The 21,751-nt window shown below is 38.2% G+C and overlaps 1 protein-coding gene across 3 annotated transcripts in view; it reads left to right on the forward strand.

Annotated features, from left to right (window-relative positions):
• Positions 1–21,751, forward strand: part of dnaaf5 (dynein axonemal assembly factor 5) — a 115,813-nt gene that overhangs the window by 87,583 nt on the left and 6,479 nt on the right. The window contains exons 9-12 of one of the 3 annotated variants that reach the window (XM_043711344.2): positions 9,919–10,066; positions 16,899–17,049; positions 20,300–20,456; positions 20,845–21,036. In XM_043711344.2, coding sequence (XP_043567279.2) covers positions 9,919–10,066; positions 16,899–17,049; positions 20,300–20,456; positions 20,845–21,036 — 648 coding nt within the window. Of the gene's footprint in view, positions 1–9,918; positions 10,067–12,708; positions 12,882–16,898; positions 17,050–20,299; positions 20,457–20,844; positions 21,037–21,751 lie in introns of those variants that run through there. The other 2 variants (XM_043711346.2, XM_087997911.1) reach the window with 2 other exon arrangements.

The raw sequence follows: 21,751 nt of genomic DNA on the forward strand, positions 1-21,751 counted from the left end.
CGATTCTCCTGCTCCTCAGATACTGCGTGACCTGTTGTGCTTTTCCAGCTCCACGTTCTTGACATCAGGACCCGGTGCTTATCAGCCTGCAGATCCATCACTTTGCTCATTACCACTTCCCTGGTGATTGTAATTTTATCGAGCTCCTCTCTTCCTTCCACCCCTCTCTTTACAGCTATTACTGAAATGCTTTATATGGGAACTATAATAAAATCAGAAACTAAATATTTGTTCATTTTGTTTTCCATTCCCTTTTATATGTTAACTCTCCATTCTCATTCTTGACCCAACAAGCACTAACTTTAATCTTCGCCTTTTCGTATACAGTTAGTTCTGACATAACGCGACAGTCCCATTTTCGTTTGATCTCACGTTATAGGAAAATTACACAATAGCTGCTCCATTTAAACTAATGTGGCTGGAATCACATTGTAGCCAATCTAGGTAAGGAAAGGTCGCGTTCTACAAATAGCAGTCTAAATTCTTCAGTCGCTTTAAAGAAGATTTGTGTTGAAGAAACATGCTTCACTGCAGAACCAACTGTACCTATTCTACTCATTTGCTCATGTCTATCTGACAGTCATCTGACCTTCTACTCACCTGTGCACAGGTATAAGCTTTCTTCTCAAGTTCGATGTTTTCTTCACTCAAGAACCATGGATAGTGAGTCATTCCTTTAGAATTTTTCTTTATGGTAGGAATATGCTTACTATGAGTACCATGCTTCTCTGTTGGTCTATGCTGTAGTCCAGTATCCCTGTGCACTTCAGTGAGCTGAGCTTTCATGCCCACATTGGTGTGATTTATTCAGTTTAAAATGCTAGTCTGCACCTCTTCTTCATCTCAACTAGATACAAAATCTAATCATAATTTGGTTGCTGCTTCTTATGGCTGTCTTTACTTAATTCTGTCACATTACACAATGCCATGTCTAGTATAACCTGCTGTCTGACTGTTTCCAGAATGTGCTGCTCAAAGAAACTATTCTGAAAGCATTCTACGAACTACAAACATCCAATCTATCTAATTGTATGCTTAGTCTGACACTGTGGACCTGTAGACTACTTGCACAAATGATCTCCTTTCCCTGCTATTCCTCATCTCCATCCAAACCAACTCTATGCCTTGATCTCCTAAACCAAGGTCATCTACCACTACTGGAGAAATGCCACCCTTAAATTAACAGTGTTACTCTTCCACCTTTACCTCACTGCCTATTCTTCTTCAATGTCATTTCCCTCGATATTCAGAATCAAATCCTTGTCATCTAGCTGCATCTTCATATTCTTATCAGGTAATATTTTACTTGAGTATGAACTATCAATTTGTATACTTTGTTACAAATGCTACACTCACTCAAAGCTTTTCGTTTTGTCTTTTTGTTAATTTTGGAACATCTACTTGTGATTGTTGGTGCATTCTTAGATTTAATTCTTTGTCACTTCCGGCCAGTTCTCTGACCTTAATTTCCAATATCACTAACTTGCTGTCCTGCCATGACTTTACCGTTGGTTTGCCACATCTAATTAAGCTTGATCCCTTGCCCTCCTTTAATTACAAGCTTTCTTACTTCCCAGTTATACAATTTGATAAAACATTAGTCCCAGCACAGTTCAGATAGAGGCAATCTCCAATGGTGCAGACCCTAGTAGGCAACACAGCCTTCTAGATTCATTAACTCCTCAGATCAGTAACTTTCCCTTCTTTCCATTCATTCCTTTTTATTTCCTCTACTTGAAAGTGAATCAATGCTCGAGTTAGGACACTCCTCTTCCCTACAGAGTTTGCTTTCATCCACATGGGCATGTACCTCAAACTTGTTAGATAATTGCAAGGGCTGAGGCTCCTGCACTGTAATATTCTACAACCTCTTAGCTGACTTAGTTGTGAGCATTCCCTCCTGACCCTTGTTACAGATAGAATCCAACTGCCCTATCCTAAGGGATCTGACCCATTATGGAACAAAATGTATCAGTACCTTTTTGCCCTCCCTGATACATCGCAATGTCTTCAACTTAGCCTTCAAACCAATATCTCAGAGTTGGAGCTCTATTTGTAGTTGTAGAAATTTGTCACTAATGTGTTTGTGCTGGATCACTTTTGGATCCAGGAGTTCCCATTGTCTGTCTGATCAATTAAAAGCATTTGTTAATTAGTTACTTAATATTGACACATGAGAGAGACTGGATAGGTTAGGACTGTATTCACTGGAGTTTAGAAGAATGAGGGGGGGGGGGAAATCTCAGAAACCTAAAACAATATAACCAGACTAGACAGGGTAAATGCAGTCAGGATGTTCCTGATGACCAGCGAGTCCAGAACCAGGGGTCACAATTTAAAAATGTGCCATTTAAAACTGAGATGAGGAGAAGTGGTTTTACCAAGAGAGTGGTAAGCCTTTGGAATTTTCAGTCATAGAAAGCGGTTGAGGCCAAAACATTGTTTTCAAGGAGGAGTTAGATATGGTTTTTAGGTAGGAAGGGAAAGCAGGAGCAGGGTACTGAATTGGATGATCAGCCATGATCATATTCAGGAGCAGAGCCGGCTTGAAGGGCCAAATGGCCTAGTCCTCCAATATTTTATGTTCCTATTTAATTGCTGTTATTTATCAAGTCTATAAAAGAGGTGATGACTATGAAACCAGAGACTCAGGTAATGTTCTGAGGACAAGGATGAGATAGCAAGTGGTGATATTGAATTCATTTTTAAAAGATCTGGAAACGAGTCAAATTAAATGTGAAACCTTTGTCGATTGTGGGAAAAATCTATCTAGTTCACTCATGTCCTTTTGGGAAGCAAATTTGCCATCCTGGCCTTGTCTGGTCTACGTGTGAATCCTGACCCACAGCAATGGGGGTTTCTCTTAACTGCCTTCTGGCCATGACTCTCACATCCGTGAGTGATTAAAACTAATACAGTAGCGCCTCGACGTACAAACGACCCCGTTCACGAACAAATCGGTTTACGAACAGGATTGTACGTAAGATTTTGCTTCAATGTACATACGAAATTCAAGGTACGAACATAAAAAGCCCGTGTGCGACCACGTGATTTCATTGTTCTGCTTTGCTCTCTGGCCCCGCGTGATCTCATTCAGTTCGTCTTTGGAGTGTGCTCTGTGAACAGCGTTCGTTGCGACGTCCAAGCCTCCTAACAGTGGGAAAAATTGATTCAGTTCACGAACTTTTCGGTTCGCGAACCGGGTCCCGGAACGGATTAAGTTCATAAGTCGAGGCACTACTGTACTTACAATTGCAGTGTATATATGCTATTTAATTCAATAGGTAACTAGTTTAGGTACAAACACCTAATTTGCTGGAAAATCTCAGCAATTTTGGCAGCACCTGTGGAGACAAAGCAAAGTTCTCATTTCATGTCAAGTGACCATTCTTCTGAACTAATTTACGTATCTATGTTCAAATTTTTTTTATTTCTAGAAGCAGTCTCACTTGGGTGACCTCAGCATACTTAGGCAGCGCTTACCAGACGCCTGTTATGTCACTGTTGTTTTTGCACTCTGATTTTCAAAATTAGTTTGTGCTGGCTCCTAGCAGCTAAGGTGGTATCCTCCACAACGATTAGGAAAGGAAATACAGGACACTGTCTGTAAATGCTCCCCACCCCCCTTTAAATTCATCGAATTCCCACAGTTAGTGATCTCTTGAGGCTTCCAGTCTGTCAGCTGCACTCGTTGCTGTTTGCATTCTCTCAACCCGATATTTATACTCCAGGTGATTTCAGTGAGTCAGCTCTGCTTTCCTGTTGTTCAAGAAATTAGTTTTAGCTAGCTCTCCAATTAACTAACTGCACTAAACTGATCTAAGCCTGAAAGAGAGTTTAGATTTTAAATTAAACAAAAACAGAAAATCTTAAATGCTGAAGGCTATAAACAACTAACACTGTATTGTACTGTAATGAGGCATTTAAAATGGGAAATCATTGTTCTCATGGTCTAAAGGTATGGATTAATGAAGTATGTTTTAACCAGTATCAAGAGTGGAATTATTATTGCAGTGCAGTGAAATGCATTGTAGTGCAATTTCTGTGTTAAGAATATTGCGAAGAAGCTTGCCTTAGCATCCCAGTATTAAGTAAAATGTTGCAGATTTTCTTGGGAATAACTTTACCCAGTAGCTACCAAAGAAATGTGTGGAGAAGGAAATGAAACAGGGCTAAGTATCCCATGTAAATTCTAACCACTAGAAAGTAAACTTTGCAATTATGATATTTGCGTGGATTGCAAGGGAAAGTGTTTAATATTCATCTAATTCATGTACAAACTTATTTTTCGTTAAAAAGTAAAGCTAGCAGCACTTTATTTGCTCCTTTAGTTTAGAGACACTGCTGAGAGCCTGAAATGTTTTTCTATTCTTTTACATCTTGGATCAGTACCTATCTGTCCCATGGCAAGTATATAATAGAATTGATGCAGCACAATGATCCTTGTTGCAAGAATGTCCACAGGAAAATCTTAATTCCTGCATTCCAGAAGCTGTATTTTTTTTATATACAATCCTTACCAAACTCTGTACACTAGATAACACTTGTACCAATTGCAGTAACCTGGTTACTGATTTTGACATAAGCTTGTGCTACTGTTACAAATTCTCCCCTCTGTGATGAAGATATGAAGGTGCCCATCACCACTTTACTGATCACAGGAAACACAAACACGTCTCCCCAAATATAAATGGTGCCTGTGTGTATTTACGAAAGGTCTTTTTTTCTACACTATAAATGCAACTTGATGTTCTGTAGAATGAACTGCCAGGGAAGGTGGTGGATGCAGGTACAGTTACATTGTTTAATAAACATTTGGATAGGTTCATGAATAGGAAAGGTTTGGAGGTTTATGGGCCAAGTGCAGGCAGGTGGGACTGGTTTAGTTTGGGAATGTGGTCAGCATCGACTGGTTGGACTGAAGGGTCTGTTTCTGTGCTGTAGGACTCTGTGCTGCTGCTTGAAAACCTGTTAACTCACAGATGTGCATGCTCTTGGGACCTTTTTCTACAGTTTGAGCAGCCGCCTTTTGGAAGAGCTGCATCTTTCAACTTCCATTTCATTTAGCACCTTCACAGTTGACATAGATAGAAGGTTTTCATTCCATCAGTCTCAGCCAACTTTGAGTACTGGGTTTTCAGATCTTATCCAGCATGTTAGTCAGTCCCTTTGTGGACTTCTGAAGCAGAGCACTAATAACTGCTGCCTCTTAGTTTTAATAGTTTTGGATTTTGCGGTCAGCAGTGAAGGAATAGTGCGCACCGTTCCCTCACTGACAGCTGCCCACAAATATTTTGCAAGCTGTAGAGCACAGACTTAGTTTAATCCAGTGTCTGATCCAATATGACGCTGTCCACTGGACATCTGGTAGCATCTGTGAGAAAGGCACAAAACAGCGAGGGCCTTGAGATTCAAGTTTCCTCTTTCAGATATGAAGAATCTCAGCTGAGACATATAAACCAAGAATAATAAATTAGATTCTAATCATGGACAGAAAGCAAAATAAAGGTTTTAAAAATATGTGTTTGAGAAAGATTCATAAGATACGGGCAGGAAAAATAGGGAAGAATTGAATATTTTTATAAATTTCAAACACGAGCTAACTTGGAAAGAAACCAGATTCTGCACTTCTTCTAAAATAAAGTTTTCTGGTTCAGAGAGGTTGTTTGAAGTACGTATCACATCGTTAAAAGTTTATTTACTTGTGAATGCATCAGCTCAAAACTCTTCTAATGTGTTTATTGGGCATGTCCTTCAACTTCATATGTTATGAATGTTTCAATATTGAGCCTATCAGAGAAGTTTGTAATAACTCGAGCGGTAGGGGGCAGGGTAACTTGGACAACTGCTCCCAAATTTCTGCATTTAATTGCACGATTGCATTTACCTGAATTTGCAAACCAATTTACTCCACTGACAAGACTAAATGCTGTTAAAGCAAAATGAGGGCTGAAGTGCTGGTGATGTGACCAGTAATTGAATAACTTAATAATTTGTTTGTGGCCTGTTGGAAATGCAGTCAGAATGATTTCACAGTTTACAGCAGATATTTCTTATAACAAAGCTTCTGAGACAATGTGTAAAAGAAGTAAAATAAAACTGTGTTCTCAAATCTAAAATTAGAGCAGATATTTGTGCATCATCTGAAAGGATAAAGGACGTCTGGAGTTCCATATCCTCCTCCAAACTTAGCTCTTATCATATTTGGAATATTTTGTCATCATTATATTAAATTGGTAAATAACAGCAAATGGGGCCAGTTAATCTACTCCCTTGATAGAGGAACGAAGTAACATTTTTATTTTCTTTTGTATTTGAGCAGATGATGATAGCAAGTTTCTTTCTTTTCCTTCATAAAAAATGCAAACGTCAGATTTGAGTTTTATGGTGGTCTTTTGTTTCTGTGTGGTATTTTCTACTGTATCTGTTTCTCAGTTTCCATAAGTAACAACATCCTTCTCTCACCTCTCCCAACCATCTCCTTCACCTCTTTCTAGTTTTGCACCTTCTATTTGATTGACCATACCCCACCTTTCTCAACTTGTAATTTTGCTGCCCCACACTCTGAACCTTGGAATTATTTTGTATTTTGTTAACCTAAAATACATGTCCTTTTAGTTTTATGAAAACTGAAAGAACTGCAGATACTGTAAATCAGAGACAAAATTAGGAATGATGGTAAAACTCCACAGGTCTGGCCGCATCTGTGAAAAGAAATGAGACTTCACGTTTTGGGTCAAATGACTCTTCCTCAGGAATGATGGAAGCTAGGAAAATATTGGTTTATATGCAGAACATAGGGTAGGGGGAGGGGATAAGGAGTAAATGATAGGTGTGGATAAGTTCGGAGCCTCCAAATTGTCTACCTTTGTCCTCAACTGAGGATTCCCCAGCATCATTGTGGATGGCCCTCAGCTAGGTCTGATCCATCTCTTGCACTTCAGCTCCTACCCTCTCTGTTTCTTCCTGCAAAAATGATAGGGTCTTCCCCCCCCACCCCATCCCTTGTCCTCATCTACCATCCCACAAGCATCCACATCCAAGGATCATTTGCCACCATTTCTACCACCTCAAGCGAGGTGCCACCACCAGACATATATTCCCCTCCACTCCCTTGTTAGACTTCTGCAGGGACTGTTCCCTCTGGATACCCTGGGCCACTCTTTTTTCACCCCCAATAGCTCTGACAGCCTCTCAGCACGTTCTGCTGCAACTGCAGAAGTTGTAACACCTGTCCATTTACTTCCTTCCTCCTCAATACCCAAGGGCCCAAACACTCCTTCCAGGTGAAGCAGCGCTTTACCTGCACTTCACGTAATTTAGTCAACTGTATGTGCTGCTTAAAATGTGGTCTCTTCTGCATGGGGGAAATAAAGTGTAGACTGAGTGATTGCTTTGCAGAACACCTGTGTTCTGATCACAAAAAAGGGTATGACCTTTCAGTTGCTTGCCGCTTTAATACGCTGTCCTCTTGGCCAACATTTCTGTCTCAGGCTTGCTGCAGTGCTTCAGTGTAAGCTGGAAGAACAGCATTTTCCACCTGAGGACCCTGCAATCTTCCAGATTCAATATCGAGTCGATAAATTTAGAGCCTGAGCTCTCCGATGTCCTCACCTGACAACCTGGTCTGCTATTACAGACCACCCATTGTTAGCCATTAACAGTCCCCATTACTAATTATTCACCCTCTTAAGCCAGATTGTTATCCACTCCTTTGTCAGACTGCTCTTCTCTCTCTTTGGGTGCTATCGTCACCTATCGTTTCCTCCTTAACCCCTCCCCCCATCCTATCTTCAGCATATAAACTGATGTTTTCCTAGCTACCATCAGTTCTGATGAAGCATAATTTAACCAAAACGTTAACTCTGATTTTTCTTCACTGGTGCTGCCAGACATGCTGAGCTTTCCGGAAATTTCTATTTTTTTTCCTTTTTAGATTTCTTTTCTTCGGCCTTTCCATGATGATAGAAACTCTCTCTCCAATTCACTAAATACAAGGTGGCAAGTTCAACAAGCATTTACCATTTGGTAAGGTTGTGACGTGATTTCTACTATCCAATGTACATTGTGTATGTCTACTGTTGATTGAAAAATGTAAGTCAAAGTCTCCTGTTCTGTATGCTTCTGTTGATAAGGATATTTGTGGAGTTTTGAGCTCAGACCTATGTGTTTGAAATTATTATTTTTTGCTGTCTCAAAGCAAAAGGAATATGTTAATTTCCATTGGGAGCTACTGATGATCAATTTGTGAAGATTCTTAACAAGTAAGTTGAACAGTGCATTATTGACAGTTGTCCCAGGTGCAGACTTGTAGCTCATGTCACCTATGTCCTGGAACTAGTATTTGCAAAAACTTACCTTTGGGTACTGTTACTTGTGATGCAAGATAATAGACAGCGCTAACACTTGACCTGAGATTGTGGTGTCAAAATACTGGTTCGTTTTACTCGGTTACTATGCACTTGAGTTTTTTTTTCAGAGAAGTTCTAATGACCCAAAGTTCCAAGGATTTGAAAGTTTTGTTTATCCTAACAGATAATACCTCTGGCCTAAGACTTTCATATCTTTAAAAAAATGTATAATCAAAGGGGAGCGGCCAGCTAGCTGTGTAGTTAGCTTTCGTTTAGATTAGAGTTTTTTAAATTCAGTTCAGAACTTCGGGGAGTTTAGTGGCAGTTGTGTGTGGAAAAGCTGCAGGATCTTCTCTCTCACCTTCTGCCCCTCTGACTTCAAAAACAGTAAGCTGTTAATTCATTTTTACTGTTTGTGCTAAGGGATGTGTGCACTGGGACTGTTGCAAGTATTTTTGGAACAGCATCAATAAGTTGGTATTGGATAGGATAAATTATCCAGTATTTAGTTTTCTGTTCTTTGTGTTTCATTCCATAATTTTGTAAATAAATTTTGTATGTTTAAAACTTGGCAGTTGAACCAGCTAATTTACTCCGAGAATATCCACTATATATGTACCTAAAACAAATAACAAAGTTACAGTCTGGCCTACCTGCTTAAAAATGTTTTGAGGGGTCTGCCTAGTCTTTAATAGCGGCAATGTGCAGTTGATGAATATTTAATATTGTTAATCTGAATTTATTACTCGACAAGCTCCACCACCGTCAAAAAAACATTCAAAGATAGTTTATACTTTGATTCATTTAAAATCATCTTATCAAGTAGCCAGGCCATGCAGATAATGTTGCACTTATTTCATTGCAGAATCAAATCCGATGCCCTAGCTTTTTAATAATACACTATGTAAAGCATGATCCAGACAAGTTCTGTGCATGATCTATGCATTGCCACAGGGCTGGAGCTGAGTAGGGGTTTAAATGAAACTGCTTACCTCTAGCCGAATTCATATTCAGTTTCTTTGTAGGCATTTGTTAACCTGCTAAGCTGTAGTTGGAAGTTTTTATTTCAAAATAACGAAATTGCCAATTGGCACTGTTTATATTGTAGGTTTATAGTTTGGTCAGAACAATCCAGAATTCACAGTCATTGTTGTAAGGTGAGAAACTGATAGGATCTCTGAAAACTGACAGCTTTATCACAGATGTGAGTTTACTCTATTGAGCTTAGCAATGCTCCGAAATGGAACCGGATACTTTCAAAACCACTCAGAATGAAATCTGTGATTATTTGTTCCACAGAAGGTACTTAGTACAATTGAGCAAATAATGAATTAAGTAAAACGAACATTCTTTTTGTAATGGTTTCCGTAATTTAAGTTCTCAAGTAGCTTCAAGATATATTAAACTAACTAACATAAAATTGACTTCAGTTTTGTAGACATTTACTTCAAAGTAGCCATTATGCACAAAAAAGTGGTTATATAGTTTTTCAGTAGACTCAAAATATCTCTGAAAATGCTATTTCTGTGGAATCAATTACTGAGATTGTCTGCATTGTGTTTTGTAGGTCCTGTGCTTGGGGAATCATTACAGGAAGTTTTTCCAGTTTTGAAAACTTGCCTTCGGCCCAGCAGAGATCCTGAGATGCGTTTAAAAATCTTCACAATGCTATCAAAATTATTGCTTAATGCCAATGAAACTCTGAATTCTCAAGGGTAGGTGTATTGTAAAAGCATGTTTAAATTCAAATTTGAAATTTCTGAGTAAGAATTAAGTCAATTAGGAACTTTTGTTTTTTTTCTATTGTTGGAGAAGGAAAAATTTATGTCCGGTTAGTCATTATTAGATTCATCCCTTGAAAATCATTGGATATTGTTCAATGACATGTCTTCTTTATTGATTAGTTGAAAAAGCAATGAAAATCTTAAGTTGAGGAAACAGCATTCTCATCTTAAGATCTTGAGTAACCTGAAGACCCTTGTTCCTCTGAAGCCAGACACACCACCTCATTCAGACGTGTGCACCTTGTCAGAGATTTTGATCATCTAGGGAATTCCAACAAGCTAATTTCTTTCAAGATGATGATATACCATTAAACAAATGGTTGCATTTCTTGAAAAGAGATAAAAATTGCACAATACCAGGTTATAGTCCAACAATTTATTTGGAAATACTAGCTTTTAGAACGCTGCTCCTTATTCAGGTAACTCTCACCTTTAATGCATTGTCTGAACTGAGATGTCACCTTTCATTATAAATCCTGAAGTTATCTCGAGAATGTAACTTGAAAGAAGTTCTGGGATTTACATATTAATGAAACCTGCAACCCATTCTAAAAGATGAAAGACTTAACAGCAATCTAGATTTGTTCAATACTGTATATCATTTTAATTGCATGACACTCTGACCTTTTGTTATAAATTCTGTGTCTTATGATCCTGTCCCACTTGTTACGTGATGAAGGAGCAGAGCCCTGAAAGCTCGTACTTCGAAATAAACCTGTTGGGCTATAACCTGGTGTTCTCTGATTTTTACCTTTGTCTACCCCAGTCCAACACCGGCACCTCCACATCATGGCTTCTTGAAAAGAAACAACCTTCTACACCAAGAATTGTCATTTGAAAGAGCGGTTTTGCAAGCTTTCAATTTATGGTGGTGTGACAGTGTGAAGCTAATTCATGAAATGAAAGCAATGAGACACTATTCCACTTTGAAAAGTTTGCTTCTTCCTTGTTGATTTTTATGTATAGTTGTTTCATTGTGCCTGCCAGCTTTGGTTGACATGAAAGATAGCAGGTTTCTGATGCTTTCTTTGCAATGACTGTATCAAAATCATTATTGGAGACCAACTTTACCGTGGGACAGAATAGACTTGGTCACTGCAGGATGTTTTCAACTTTTCTGTGGAATTTTACAGACTCATGATTCGGATGACAGGTGCACAATTTCTCTGTCATGGCTAAGGGCCACACTGTCTCATTCTTTGTCTCAAATGAATGCTAATGGTGTTGGATATTCCTTAGCTGCGCAGACTGCCAGACTCCAAGTGTTCATCATATGATTTCTGAGTGGCCCACCCACTTGTTCTGTTTTCTCTCTCATTTTGTTTTCTTTTTTCTTGTTTTACATGATTGGCCTTAAATAAAAAGCATTTTTGTTTTTCTTCCTTGTGCAAATCCTGTTGGAAAAATGTTTAAAGCCAAACAAATATTGTGCTTTGATGTGGACATTTTACCTATCAACGGTTTCTCTGAACAATGCAAACACACAGACAAAATTGGAAATGGGTCATTGAATATAGACCACCTTGTAGATTTGTATTAGTTGGGGTTGCATTATTAACCAGATTAAATTCAACGTTTCCTTCTCTGGATAATCCTACATCAATCACACATGATGTATTTAATTATGTTGTAAGAAATTACTTTTAATTACATGCTATTTTGGATGGAACTTGAGTGAGTTGTAGTTTTGCCAGCAGCTGTGGTCACTTACACAATTGTAATAAGGGAGCGCCATCTTCTGGACAGTGCTGGCCATAACACAGGTAGAAATCATTTTTGTCTTGCTTGCCTTGTCAGCCAAGGCTGCTAAAGTTTTAACAGGCATGTTCTGACTATACAGTCCACTAATGGAAAACTCAAGTTGGGCATCCTGAGTGCATATTTTGATGCAAATGTGTACATTATTGATGAGGTGTAGCAAAATACACATTAACATGTTGCATGATATTGCTGACATCTTAATTTCTTCACATTTATAATGTCTGCCTTGCTTCACTAAATAGGCATGGTATGTACAGAGGGAAAAAAAGCGGGAGAAATGAGCTCGGAAACAAGATTAAAAAGTACCTTTGCTATCTTATGACCCCCTGATCACTGCCACTCTCCTCACCTCTCCAATCTGGTCCATAACATTAATTGATAAGCCCTTCAGTCAATTTATTTTATGTTTTGCAATGATTAGCCATGTTTTGTTGCTTTATATTACCTCACAGGATAGCTGTTACTTTAGCATTGACATTTATATCTAAGCATGGTTTGCATATATTGTACAGGTTCATGTGCTTTAAAATCAGAATCCATCATTTTTTCTAACCTCTTGTTAATATTACTAATTATTGTTATGAATGCTCCTTAATAGAAGGAAATTCTTTTTGTGCAGTATTTAATAATCTTATTTTTAAGTGCGCTTCTGTTCAAATTTGAAGTATTTTGTCTGAAAGTTTGGAAGTTTTCTATTGAACTTCGTTGCATCAACTGCAGCTGTGCCTTCTCGCTTGCCTATGGCTAGAAGTGTGTTCTGCCTTCTTTAAGATGAGCTTGCTTTATACTAAATCTGTACACCTTTCCCATAGAGGAGGCTTCAGCTGTTATCTGCCATCCAGGCAGAGTTGGGAAATACCCAAACAAAGGAATCATTCAGGGCAGCCAATAAATCCAGCCCTTTGGACCACAGTCCTCCAAGTAAACATCAAAGACTCAGTCTTCAATGGTACATTGAAATAAAAAGAAATTGGGAACAGTTAAGGTAAAGCAACCTAAGTCAACAAGCATGTTTTCAATGACCCAAACCTGGTTTTCTGCACCACGCCTATCTTGTTGAAGGAAGCAGAGCAGCAGATGATTGGCAGCTCTTTAATATTAAGGAAACTGTTGTATATGATTTCCTTTATGCTGGAGGTTTATATGATTTTAGTTTACCCGAATGGGAATCCTCCATGGAAACAGCATATCTTGTGACCCTCCCCACAACCTATTTTCCTGAAGAAAATGCCAGCTGTCAAAAGAAGAACTATTCTCCTATTGTACATAAAATTGCTTATTATTATATACACAGCAGGATTTATCTTGATAAATCAGGTGCAGAAATTTGATGTCAGTCAAAACTCGCTTACTTCTGCCCTTTAATTCTTCAGCTCAGGAAATCCTCAGGTGCCCACAGCATTTACAATTGATGCATTGATTATGGGTCAGTTTGCTTCTTATCTGGTTGTCCACTTGGCTTGTCAAATTTCTTGAATGTATTTTCACCTCCCAGATCTGTTACTGTCTTTCCCAGAACCCCATGTTTGAATCGCTGCAATTGGATTTCCTCCTCTCCCCTGCTGCGGTACTACACTAACTCTGATCAAAGTAACTGTTTGCCTATGCATCTGTGTGATTCAAGTAAACTTTCCCCTCCTTGTCCTTCTTGACCTCTCTCTACAGCCTTTGACATAATTGACAAAGCCATTCTCTTTCACCATATCTTCTTACTGGATGAAATTGCTCTCATCTGGTTCCATTTATATTTCAGCTTGTACATAGAGAATCATATACACTGTTTCTCTTCCTGCTCTTGCAACCTGACCTCTGATGCCTCCATCCAATTTCTCATCTATATACTGCCCCTTTGCAGCAAAATCTGAAAGCAGAGTTAGTTTCCGATTACTTGGTGGCAACAGCCAGTATTATGATATCACAATATCACGACCTTTCTTGACTGTTTCATTGTTATGAAATTCTCAGATTGGTTATCTTGACTTCAATGCTGAATAAGCAGACATTTCCACCAGTTAAATATTGGAAAGACTGAAACCTTTTTTTTGTCCCTATCCAAACTCTGTTCCCTAATCCCAAATCTGTCCCTCTCCCAAATTGCAGTGAGAGATTCAGCAAATCTGTTTACAGTTTGTGTCTTTGTGACTTTGAAATGAATTACAGATCACATTCACACCATAATATGGCCACTAATTTTCACCATCTCAATTACCAAAGAATTCATTCTTGTGTTTGTTGACACTAGAATTGACCATTCCAAAGGTTGGCATCTTACATTCTGCTCCCCTATAAACTTCAAGCCATCTTGACCTCTGTTGCCCATGCCATAACTTGCACCAAGTCCAGTTGCAATTATGTTTGCAGAGCATGCATCATCTACCAACAATGTGCAAATTTGTTTGTGCAGTCGGAACTAGCTGTAGATGCCAGAGTTATCAGCATGAAAACAGCTCTCTGACTCCTGAATAGGAGAGCAGCTTGTGTGTTCACAGAGAGAGGAGAATCTAGATCGCAGACAATACTGGAAGATCTTTGTCAGCAGTGGTTAGTTGCTGTGCGCTGTTGCCTCTAATTTGTGAGCTGCAATTGGTGTGCCATCCACTCTGTGTCTTCCTCAAAGAATTGAGAGAATCTGGAAATAAGGAGTTCGGACAACTGATGCCTTGGGAATCCAAGTGGCTACTGCATTGAGTTTTGAAGACTGGTGCTATTGAACTGATTCTTCAGCACTTTTCCTCTTTCCATAATGTCCATGTTTGTTTATCTTTAGCTGCCTGTTTGTGTGTGCAGGAGATTAAGAAGGATGTTAGAGTTTCAACTCGTACAATAATATGTTGATAGTTCCTGTTTTATTTCCTGCAGTTAGAACTGGTTTATTTGTAATAAGTAGTATTTCTTGTTCAGTACAGAAACCTGGTGATTGTTTTCTCTTAACCTGAAACTTTCAAAGAGGTAAGTTGGAGACATCAAGCACTTAGACCATATCTTTAACATTGTTGAGGAGTCTGGGAGTGTTCAGACTCTACTATCAGGGCATTTAACAAAATGATGTCAACAACATTTGATAATTTTTGCCTGTAATTATTCCTATAACTATATAATGTGCCCATAGATCGTCTATTGGGTGAGAGGAAAGACATGCAATTGTTGCAAATAATGTACAAAATGTAATCACCATAGGCTAGCATACTCTGGTCTGCAGATGCATAGTTCTGTGGACCTTTGAATGTGTTATAAATAGCTTGCGAGACAGTAGATTGCAATTGAGGACGGCCCTGAGTTGAGTACATAACCTTCGCTCACTCTGCGAACTCAATTATTATAGTTGCATAGCACTTCCCTGAGGTTTTTCCCTGAATTTTTGATATTCTGTAGCTACAAAGCTGAAAAAATTAATGAAGAACTTACATTTCAACTGAGGAGACTTCAGGCCAGTCAGAATTCGATAACCTCCTCTGAAAACTCTGCTAATTTTGGCAGCTATGATAAATTTACAGTAGCTAAGATAATCTACAACATTATTTTAACAAGTCAGTTCATCCCATTTCCCCTTGCCAATAGATAATGTTTTTTTTTAAATAAACAGGATCCTGATCAACATCTTCAACTAAAATGAAGCAGTTTTAAGGCCGCAGTCCATCTGTACTACTTGTTTTTAAACTTTGCCCATTAGTTTTAGAAATGTCACAGATTTAAAAAAAGATCAAAGCATGACCTTTGCTCACCTTCTACAGCAGAGATAATTAGGAAATATGGAAGTAAAGCAATTATGCTTTGGTTTTTAATTATTGGCTAAAATTTACTGTTTCACATAGGTGCCCAGGCTACCACTTGTTACCCATTCCTAATTGCCCTTGAACTAAATGGCTTTCTTGGCCATTTCAGAGGCCCACTGAGTTCTCACATTGCTGTGGGTCTGGAGTCACTTGGAAGCTGGACCACACAAGGATGGCATATTTCCTTCCCTAAACGACATTAGTGAATCAGATGGCTGTTTTAAACAATTGATGATGGTTGGATGGCCACAATCACTGCAGTGGTGTGATTTTTACTCCATGTCTTCAGACTACTCATCTGCATAACTAGCCCAAAGTGGCATTGCTGCAATGCTATCATCTCCTGTTATCCTAATCACAGAAATTAAACATAGCATATCTACTTGCAAATTGGCAAGCTCTTTTCCTTTGTCGAGATTCAAAAATAAATAGTAGGTGCTTCACAAGACATTAAATTACAATTGGTTCAAAACAGAGTACCTGTATTCAGGAGTGGTCAAATATTTGGAGGGAAAGAGAAGGAGGAAAAATAAACCTTTGCCCTGAAATTCTGAGTGCTGCAAGGTTTGCCTTAGTGTTGACAATTGTTTGAACTTTTCTGTGTAAAGGTGGAAGAAATAATTCTTGATAGTGATGGCTTAAAAAGGCAAACTCTCCATTTGCAGTTAATGGATAATTGTGATTAGAACTTGTGAACACCAAGTAATATTCTCCACAAGGCTATACATGTCAGCCATTCTAGTGATTATTCTCTACAGTCACCTTTTGTTCAGTTGATTCTTTTGTGAACTTGAAGCATTTTATTAATACTACAATGGTAATCTTTCAGAGTTGTGGGCAACCTCTTCTCGCCCACACCCCTCCATCCCAGCCTGCTGTTTTTGTTGATGCAAGCTGCTCACAGCATGTGGTGTATTTTAGAAAAAAATAAATTACAAAGAAAAATGCAGAACTCACAATTGCAAGCCATAATTTGATTAATATTCCATCTTTAGCAGGTCAATTTGTTTGGTAAGATTAATCTGTTTCTTAATGAGCAAAGCCAGTCAGCTGAGCAAAACAAAAACATTATTCACATCCTACCGGACCTTGACTACAGAATTATTTGTTCGGAAATTCAGTGACTTCCCACCCACAGCATTTTAAAATTAAAAAATTCCACATCTACAAGTTAATAATCCTGCCTCTGTTTTCCAATGCTAACTGCAGTGTCTTCTGTTTTGCTTCAGGCGTTTCAGTAGCTACCTGGAGATGCTTGTAAGAGATATTTTGGTGCCTAATCTGCTATGGCATGCTGGGAGGACAGCAGCTGCAATCCGCACAACTGCTGTATCCTGTCTGTGGGCTCTGCTGCATAGCAAGATGATTACGTTGGAACAGGTATGTCCCAGAAGGGTCAAAGATTCAAAGATGAGCCATCTCCAGTCCAGACTATTGTTAACTAATCTTGTCAGGAAAATGGTAGACAGGCCACCTATTCATTTCAGAATGTTCATATTGCATTAATTTCAAATATGTTAATGTTTTTGGAGCAGATAATGATTCCAGTGGAGCTTGTGTGTCAAATCTTCCTCCACATTCCTTCATTCTTTAATGAGTGTCTCATTAAGTATTACCAGTGTGTGCTTGTTGTCATTTTATTTTTATATTGCTGTTTTCTGTTTCCCTTGCTCTCTTCCCTTCTGCTCTTCTGGAACAACTTGTCATTTTTCAGTTTTTGATGCCTGTATTTTTCTATTTGTTCCCTCCAGACACCATCTTACGAGGAATAATTTAGCAATTCAATATGTCAAAAATAAATCCGCTGCTCCAAACATTTGACACTTGCATCTAAAATAGATGTAAATAAAAGAATCTCTCTTCTTTTTCCTATTAACTTTTGCAGCTGAAGAACTATGAATACAAATATTAATATAGGCCAGCTTTTAAGGCATTACTTGAAAATTTAAAGCATATTCTCTCATATACCAGTGAAGGGAAGAGAGTGTAATTCTTTTGTGTATGGCATTTATTTTCTCATTCGCATTTGTGAATTCAGATACTGTTTCCTCAAAAGGAAGATCTCTTGTAACTGATTTCTGACTGGAGGACATTTTGGCAACGACCTTTCCGTTATTCTCCATCTGCTCCAATCTCCTTTTAGTTTCAATCCCTTCCGATTAAAACTTGTGCATACATTGCACACTGTGCAAAATTAGGTGTGTGGTAAATTCCTTTTCTGAGTCATTTGAAGAGCACCCTGGCTGCCTGTAAAATGGACATGAATTGCCACTCTCCCTCAAGAATGCAGCTCAGGTAAGCTCTCCATGAGGGATAGGGATCATCTGCAAAAGGTTGTAAATAAATGTGACTGTACAAAAAAAAGTCTTAATTTTCCTGTCTTTGCTTTGCCTTAAGGGTCCCCATAGATGTTCCATTCACGAAGCAGCCAAGGGGCATGCCACAGTACCAGATCTCATTTCCAGTTCTGGACTTAGTTTTCATTCCTGCATGTAATCTGTGCCTACTGAAGGCAGGTTTAGATTAATCCCATCGGGAAAGTCCTGGACTTTGTTGGGTAATATAAAATGAGAATTCCCAGGGTAAGAATCAGACAAATAGGCTTTCTGAACTTGAATACAGTGATATCTGAAAAATCTGATTGTGAGGCAAAAATCTGTAAAAATTCCTAATCAAACATTTCGACCATAAATGTCCATCTGAAACAGCATCTTCCTGCTGCCAGTGTTCCTAGCTTGAAGTTTAAGCAGCTGGGGCTTTCTAATATGCATGTAAATAATGGTTTTTGAATATGGATCAAACCATTTGGCATAAGAAGAAAATTCCCATTGCAAAGTTGCATTTTAAAATGGGCCAACATCAGACCGTACAACCACTTCACAAGAATTTGGTCAAATTCCTGGCATAAGTTCAGGCTTCATTTTTATTACCTGAAGCCATATGATTCCTGTTTCAACTCCTGATGCAAATGTGCACCACATATACTTCACAGATGAATTTCTACTTCACATGTACCCTGGAAGAGTTTTTGCTTTTATTCAAGTATGTAAATGTATCAGCTGAAGAAGGAGCTTCTAGTGTTTCTGCTAATTTCTTTCATTTCACCAAGTAATTTCCTTATCAGTCCTACACAGTCAAAAATGAAGCAGCAAATCTTAGTGATGAGCACAGATGGTATATACCAACCTTAATAGTGGTTGTGCAAGAGTACAGAGTAACAATTAATTGTTCTTCAGTTCATCAACTAGTTTAACAAAACAATTATCATGTATAAAATATTAACTGTAGCATTGCAGGCAAATGCAAATAATAGCTTTATTTCACTTGAATATGTGTTAAGTGTTTCCCAGGCAGAACAAATCCTTGGTTAGTATGTTAAAGTATTTGGGGATTATGTGTAGTTAACACAGTACAACATATCGATGGATGAGAAAAGCCATTCAACCTGTCCGAGTGCAGTATATCCAGTTTAAAGATCATTGATTTCCTCATTATGTGCTGCTCTTTCCCAAATTGATCACAGGCTTTTAGCTTCCACTATATTACCGAGAAAACCTTTCTTTTACATATTGATCACAGTGTGTTAGGTATCTGAAATAACTCCAAAAGTTGACATTGACACCTTTGAACCTCTCAGTACCACTGCTGAATTTAATCATTCACGATCTTGAGTACTTTACTCCCCATTGTCATCCTATTTCAGTCTCACTCTGAGATTAGATGCATTGTAATTGATGTACTTCCTTTTTACCTATTTCGGCAAAATATTCAAAGTCACAAAATGATGGAATATATCAGAACACTATTTGGCCCCTGTGCCTGTGCCTTTAGTCCCACTTCTCTGCTATTTTTAATTGTCCATCACTTGTTTTTCCTTCTTGATCATAACTTTCTAAAAGAATGTTAGTTAAATATTAGTCAAAGAATATTAATTAAATGTTAATTTTACTTTCACATCTCTGAGTTGTATGTCAAAACAAATTGCGGGATGATTTTACTTTCCTCATTTCACATCTGGTTGTATTGTTTAACAGTGTAAATCTGTTTCCACTGGACACTGACACACTTAATGTAAGCAGAGTTATTAAGCTGAAACTATCAAGACTGCTTATGATTTGGAACAACCTTCATGAAATCGCCTCTGAGCCTTCTCTGCTCTCCTTTATACATTTCTCTTCAAATTTGAATATTTCAACTTAATGTTAAACTCATTAGTGATTCTTCTGTAGTTTTTAACTCAGTGCAGCACCTGGATAACCTCATATACAATAGAGGAGAAGGGATCAGTGAGACGGGATTTCAGAATCTGCTTTTCCCCTGAAGGGCATTTAGAGCTGTGCACAGTTTGAGAGTTTTAAATGAAAAAGCTGAACCCTGTTTACAATTCCATGTTACATATTTCTGATCAAGTAAGGTAGCAATGACTAACTTATGATTGTATTTTGCTCTTTGAAAAGTTAAAATTTTAGAACTAGACAACTTTAATTGTGCTTTGCAAGAGGTTACTTTTATAGATAACTCTGCCATGTCACAATATTGAATTCATGTGGGCCTGCTGTGTAATACCTTCAGTATTGTAACTTCGTTTCTCTTTAGTTTTGATGACATGTTTCCTGTAATTATTTGTTAGGGTCTTGCAGTATATGAAGACTTGATGCCAAAAGTGATTGCTGTATTGGATGAAGATTCAAAAATGACTCGATTACTGGCCTGTCAAATTATCAGTGCTGTTTTAAAAGTTTGCGGGAATCAGTTGGATCATGACAAGCTTAATAAATTGTATCCAGGTAATATATGTACCAGGATAGTTGTTTTCTTTTGAAATGCTGTAGTTGTATCACTGTAAGTGTTTTCTTCCTTAACTTTCATTAATGCTTGCATTTTCAGATATTTTGTTAATCCTTTTCAATAGGTTTGATGTTTGCAATCTCTTTGACAATGACCATTACAAATGGCAAAAGAAAAGTTAATTGGAAATTTTGTAGATATGAGTGCTACCTGAATCCTACTGAATTCAAAGAAACGTTTGTTTGGGCCTAAGGTTTAGTTGCTCTTAGAATCACATTCCAGGTTATTACTGATGAAGGTCTTAGAAATGTTCAGTTTGTTTGGTTTCTAATCATTAATGCAGATTGTGTGCACCACTAATGAGCATTTTCTGTCTTTTTAAATAAGAACTTCTAAAACGTCTGGATGATGGTTTGGATGAAGTGCGTATAGCAGCCGCCAAAGCTTTAAGTGTTTGGTTCCAGTGCGCTGGGAATAATTATGATCAGTTACTGTTCAAGAGCCACCTTGAGTTCATTTATCGTGGACTTTTGGTTCACCTAGATGATCCAGAGAGTAATATCCAAAAACAGCTTCTTGGTAAGAGTGCAGTACATTTCCTTGATTTTCTAATATCCTTTTTCTTTAAACTGGAGCATCAGTTGCTATTCGATCCATCAATTGTCATAGACTCATACGGCATGGAAACAGTCCCTTCAGTCCAACTAGTCCATGCCCACCATGTTCCCAAACTGAACTAGTGCCACTTGCCTGTATTTTCCCATATCTCTCCAGACCTTTCTTATTCATGATCTTATCTAAATGTCTTTTAAATGTAACTGTATCTACATCCACCACTTCCTCTGGCAATTCATTCCACACACGAACCACTCTCTATAAAAAGAAAAAAGTTGCCCCTCATATCCTTTTTAAATCTTTCTCTTCTCTCATTAAAAATATGCCCCTAGTTTTTAATTCTGCCACCCTAGGGAAAAGACGCTAACTATTCACCTGTCTATGCCCCTCCAGATTTAATAAACCTCTGTAAAGTCACCCCTCAACTTCCTACACTCCAGTGAAACAAGTCCCCAGCCTATCCTTGTGACTCAAACTCACCAATCCCAACAACATCTTGGTTCATCTTTTCTGAACAATCTACAATTTAATAATATCCTTCCTATAGTGGGCAGCCAGAACCACAGGCAGTACTCTGGAAGAAGCCTCACCAAAGTCCTTTACAACCTCAGCATGATATCCCAAATCATATACTCAAAGATCTGAGCAATGGAGGCAAACATGTTTAATGTCTTCTTAA

Source organism: Chiloscyllium plagiosum, unplaced genomic scaffold (genome assembly GCF_037043375.1).
Source record: "Chiloscyllium plagiosum isolate Xiang-an unplaced genomic scaffold, Cpla_swu_hap1 HiC_scaffold_20, whole genome shotgun sequence".
Lineage (NCBI taxonomy): Eukaryota > Metazoa > Chordata > Chondrichthyes > Orectolobiformes > Hemiscylliidae > Chiloscyllium > Chiloscyllium plagiosum.